Source organism: Triticum dicoccoides, chromosome 6A (genome assembly GCF_002162155.2).
Source record: "Triticum dicoccoides isolate Atlit2015 ecotype Zavitan chromosome 6A, WEW_v2.0, whole genome shotgun sequence".
Lineage (NCBI taxonomy): Eukaryota > Viridiplantae > Streptophyta > Magnoliopsida > Poales > Poaceae > Triticum > Triticum dicoccoides.
In genome coordinates, this window is record NC_041390.1 from 30891534 (window position 1) to 30896921 (window position 5388).

The 5388-nt window shown below is 41.5% G+C and overlaps 2 protein-coding genes across 2 annotated transcripts; both read left to right on the plus strand.

The window, feature by feature from the left end:
* Window positions 1-111: 111 nt before the first annotated feature.
* On the plus strand, window positions 112-599 carry LOC119315557. Its single transcript, XM_037590131.1, has 2 exons — window positions 112-394; window positions 529-599. The coding sequence occupies exons 1-2, from the start codon at window positions 112-114 to the stop codon at window positions 597-599; spliced, it is 354 nt and encodes a 117-aa protein (XP_037446028.1).
* A 4056-nt stretch (window positions 600-4655) lies between these two features.
* On the plus strand, window positions 4656-5388 carry LOC119314311. The gene is made up of 2 exons (XM_037589042.1): window positions 4656-5024; window positions 5174-5388. Exons 1-2 carry the CDS (start codon window positions 4721-4723, stop codon window positions 5209-5211), a joined length of 342 nt encoding a protein of 113 aa, XP_037444939.1. The 5' UTR covers window positions 4656-4720; the 3' UTR covers window positions 5212-5388.

The window sequence follows — 5388 nt, forward strand, 5'->3', positions numbered from 1 at the left end:
ATAAACCAACGCGGGCTCTCTACGAGGAGTTGAGGAGACGCTTGGATCATCTTCCACACATTCCCTGATCCTGAAGAAGAAGAAGCCATAGCTTGCACGAGGAAGCAGCAGATGGAGTCAAAGAGGCCAAGGTCGGCCGCCATGGCCGCGCTGTGCGTGCTCCTCCTCCTGGTGCTGCTGCCCGGGGAGGTGGCTGCCAAGTCCAAGTTCTGCCGGTGCTTCGACGACTGCTTCCCCGGGTGCGTGAACAAAAAGGTGCCGCACTTCCTCTGCCAACTGTTCTGCGCCAACAAGTGCAGCCCCAACCAGGCCGCCGTTGGCGGCGACGCCATGTGCAGGATGGCCTGCAGCAAACTGAGCATCAAAATCTGCGGCTGGTCAGCGGCGCCGGCCGGTAAGAAGACGTCGGACCGTCTTGATCACATTCTTCTTCTTGATGAGTTGAATCTATGTGATCTTTTCCGTTTGACAAGAATGGTTTCATCTTTTGTTCTGATGGTTTCTGCTCTTGCATTGCAATTTTTGCAGATGCAACTAACGCCGAAGGCTGCGTGCAGAACTGCAACAGGAGACTGAGCCACATGGCCCTTACCAATTAACCTCCAAGGTCCAAGCTGCTCCGGTTTAGGAGAAGAGAAAAAGATTTGAAGAGCTCGCTTGCTTGTCGATCATGGGATCATTACATATATATGATGTTGAGTGGCTATGATTGTAGCAGCAACAAATAAAATGAGTGTCTCGATATGCGAGGCATGTATACATAATATGAAGTTAATTACGCTTTGATTTGGTATTTCCAATGTTTTTTTTCTTTTTTGTGATGAAAAAGTGCGACCTTCACCCCCTTATCCCGAGATGAGAAAAAAAATCCGAATGTTAGCCAAGCCATTGAAATTGAAGCCTTCGCTACAGATCAGAAAAAGGAGAAAAAAATAACACGCCCAGAAGCAAAGTAGCATTCTACTGAAACTTAATAACAAAGGCTAATACTGATTATTTGGCTTTGGTTTGCCTGTCTTCCTAAGAATAAGGAAATCATTTCTTCATAAGCAAGTTAGGCTTCAACTTTTTGGCAGGAACAAGTGAGCCATCTTATTTTCTTCAGAAGCTAGCTCATAAAATAGTTCAATTCTTAGCCAACTCATAGAGGAATTCCAAACTTTGGCAACTGATACAACATCCAAGGCTTCATAGCATCTAAAAAGCGAAGGAAAAGTAGCGCTGGAACACGCACAAAAGGGGACATAAAGGAACATAGGCAAATCAGTAGACAGTAGCTGCCATATGATTTAACGAAGGCGCATGACACAATGACATTCCAGAGAAAGCTCAAAACGGAACAAGAGCCGTTAGGAAGATATCTATACTACTATTAAGCAATCAAACAAGAACTTCTTTAAGCATACCTCACAAAGCGTACACACATCCAATACCACCGCACGACCCACTAAAATCAATCTAACGGTTAGCCTTAACCTAAACCATTTTCTGTGTGCACTTAGCAATTTACATTGACTGACCGTACTCCACCGTGGAGGAAAATATGAAACTCCACGCCTGAGAAATTAGGAAACTAATAATCACGGATGCATCCTATTCTAGGAAACTAAATCAGAGTGCATCTATCCTATTAGGAAACTAATCTCAGACAAATCCATCCTATTAAAAAACTTATTTCGGACGCATCCATCATATTAGGAAGCTAATCACGAGCCGCCTGCCGCCATCATGCACGCTAGCCACAATGGGGGGAGCGCGAGGAGCTTCGTCTTCCTCCGGAAACACACGTGCTATCTCCGCCATCGTCTTCTGTTTGGAGGCCAGGCGCTCTTCTGCCGCTACTGCGACGACTCCATCCACGTCCAGGGCATGCTCTCCGGCAACCATCGGCATCCGCATTGACTTCAGCTCCGTTCGCAGCACCCACGCCGACAAAGTGTCTGTTTAGTGGGTGCACGTGCATTACATATTAAATAAGAATTGTGGGGCTTCAAGCAATCTAGAATTATAGATTTGGGATTATCTTAGGTTGCCGATTGCTGTACTGAAAATGTGTAATTATATATGGCACGCACATAAGAATGCAGCAATCTTGTCTTATAAAGTAGGATCAAAAGGGATACTAAAGAAGTCAAGATGCAGAGTCTATTTCCCATGATTACTTCTTATGTTCATGTCGGCTTCCTTGGGCTTCACTTCATATCACCATATGCATTAAACTGGACCGTATCAAGAGGTAACGCCATCCCCTTGATTAGAATTGCATTGTTTGTGCTATTTGATCAGTGTGTGTTTTACGTATGACGTTGCTTTACCTGGAATTAAGGTGGGTTGCACCTGCCTAGGCACTATCTCCAGGGATAGGATGGAAATCAGAATATATGATTCATTCTTAGAGAAAACTTTACACGCGTCACTTTAACATAATTGCACAACAGTCCAGTAAATTATGTAAGATTCAGTAGGAAGCAAGATATTGAAGATGTACTACTATTTCAGTTACATGATTCTATACATCTAAAACGGGTCACATGACTCCGAACTGTTGTTAGAGAATATCTCTCACTGTTCTGTAAAGGTATGCAATCTCTACTGCGTTCCAATCGCTAATACTGATTATTGTTGTTCCAACAAAGAGAATTTTACCATACAGAAGGATCCAATGAAGAAACTAATCCGGCTGAGTTCCAATAAATAGATCCTTCAAAGGATCTGTCCTAATACAGCTGTCGTATATTGGTATAGAGAAATCATATAAACTGTACTCAGTCGGATTTATTTTGTTTCATGACAGAGAAACCAAATACCTTTCGCTATTTTGGCACATATATTTATTCTTATATACTTGTGCAGTTTTGAATGATCCAACATATCTGCAGTCATCAAACTTGAAGACATGATGTTTAAGGCCTTATTTGCACCGTCTCTCTTTCTTTGTCTGCGCGCCTCTTTCCTCCAATAATAATAATGAACAACTTTTTTCGGATCAGGTATTACACTGTTACAAATGTATGCTGAAGCTACTCCTTACGACAAGGAAAAAGAGGATGAATGCTTTCTATCTTCACCAGTTTTGTAGCATGTTCCAAATTGTTGTCTCTTTCTTATTTGAGGATTCATCATTTTTTTTGTAATTTAGAAGCTGACCTAAAAGCTTGATAAGGTTAAGCTTGACAAATACTCTAGAATACTTTTCCTTTCATCTTTATTTTTCTTCATAACTCATTTCAATTTCTATACATACAAAGCGTCTTACATCATTGTAAGTTAGTATGGTTGCCAACGCATAAACACATACAAAACCGGATAAATATTTTCTATCATGATAATTATTGGATTTCTTTTAGCCCTTTTACATTTCAATTAGTTCTTGTAAATCATCTTTATTTCATATAAAAGTCGTTGTAGTCACATATCATCTTCTATTTCCTATTATCCATAGTAGGTAGCTATATAATTTTGGCAGTCCACACAACCAAAAAATATATATAATTTAATCCAAATTAGCACAAATATATATTTTTCTATGCAGATTAGTAGAATAAAATAAGATTTGAGAATTAAGCATCTTGAACAATATAATTGCACCGTAAGGCAGTTTATACTTTTTTTTCCTGGCTGTACTCGAAGAGAAGACTATACTACATGTCTATATTACTGCATTAATAAATAATTACTGATTTTATTTAAATGAGAATATTTTCATGCTATTACTCTATGCAGCAACATAACCACTATTGTGTCTCGCTTTTGAAAATACAATTTGAGCGACATCAAACATTATGTATCCATTTGATTTATATTTTAAAAACATTTATTTTTTTATTATATGAATTCACCTGTTTTACGTTTGAGACGTGTTTTACACGTGCATGCTTACTAGTTTAGATAAACTTACAACTGTAATTTCCGAAACACAGTCTCAAAAAAAACAGAAACACAACTCACTTTTGAAACAAAGATAGTTATAGATATATAAAACACAACTGCTGTCAAATTTACTGAATATTTCCAAAACAGCATATACTCATTAATATCGTATGAAAAATGAAGAATATGCACAATCAGAATTAGCTGGTCAGAAGGGAGGAGTCATCCTGAGCTATCGTTTAAGCTTGTTCTGCACAATACTTGAAGACAAATAAAGTATACTACTACTGAAAAATCACGGCCACGATACATAAGTGATCATGGTTTACTTATCTAAACAAATTTAGCCTGCCAAGATGAAACTGTACTGGTATATATATCAGAATTGGATCAGAACCGCATTCTGTTTCCTTTCTACATCAACACAGGCAGACTCATAGTGGCTTGCCTACTTAAACAGAGATGAACAGCATTCCCTTGTCTCTATCATTTTTTAGGTCCAACAAGGTTGTATTCACGGTGAGTGATATTATCTTCGGAAATGAATACCATGGCAAAAACTGGCTAAATGACACACTCTCCACTTGGCCATCAACCATTTGGCCGCATAACCCGGAGGCGGTGCTAGGGAAAATCGCGAAAACAGCAAAATACGATGCTCGATGCTCGGAAAATACATCATGAGTCATCCAGGTTAAATGACGGTTATGCCCTCCGAACGGAACTCCGGTGCCCATATAAGAAGAGCCCACACTGCCACAGTCTCTCACACACTCACCACAGCACTCGTCTCCACTCCCTGATCCCGAAGAAGAAGAAGCCATAGCCCATAGCTTGCGCGAGGAAGGAGATGGAGGCGAAGAAGCTGAAGGGGGCGGCCCCCATGGCCGCGCTGTGCGTGCTCCTCCTCCTGGCGCTGCTGCCCAGGGAGGCGGCCGCCAAGTCGGAGTTCTGCAAGTGCTTCGACGACTGCTACTCCGGGTGCGTGAACGACAACGTGCCGGGCTACGCCTGCGATGTGTTCTGCGCCAACAAGTGCAGCCCCAACACCAACCTGCAGCCCGGCTATGGCGTCGGCGTCGGCTCTGCCGCCGCCACCTGCAGGATGGCCTGCAAGATACAGATCTGCGGCCACTCAGCGGCGGCGCCGACCGGTAAGACGACGGACCATCTTGATCACATTAATTCTTCTTCTTCTTCTTGATGAGTTGAAAATCTGCGTGTTCTTTTCTTTTTGACAAGAATACTTCCATGTTTTGTTCTGATCGATGATTTCTGTTCTTGCACCGACGTCTGCGTGCAGAACTGCAACAGGAAGCTGAGCCAGATGGCCCAGACTGATTATCCGCCAAACCGCTCCGTTTTAGAAGAGAAGAAGATTTGAAGAGCTACCTTGTCGATCAAGGGATCAGTACATATACTATATGAATATGATGTTGAATGGCTGTGATTGTAGCAGCAACCAATAAATTGAGTATGTCCATATGTAAGGCATAATATACATAATATGAAGTTCAT

Excerpts from the sequence above, each read along its gene's own strand:
- LOC119315557 (XM_037590131.1), top strand. The coding sequence starts at position 112 with ATGGAGTCAAAGAGGCCAAGGTCGGCCGCCATGGCCGCGCTGTGCGTG. Across the intron at positions 395-528 it reads CTGGTCAGCGGCGCCGGCCG|ATGCAACTAACGCCGAAGGC; the intron begins GTAAGAAGACGT and ends CAATTTTTGCAG.
- LOC119314311 (XM_037589042.1), top strand. The coding sequence starts at position 4,721 with ATGGAGGCGAAGAAGCTGAAGGGGGCGGCCCCCATGGCCGCGCTGTGC. Across the intron at positions 5,025-5,173 it reads CTCAGCGGCGGCGCCGACCG|AACTGCAACAGGAAGCTGAG; the intron begins GTAAGACGACGG and ends GTCTGCGTGCAG.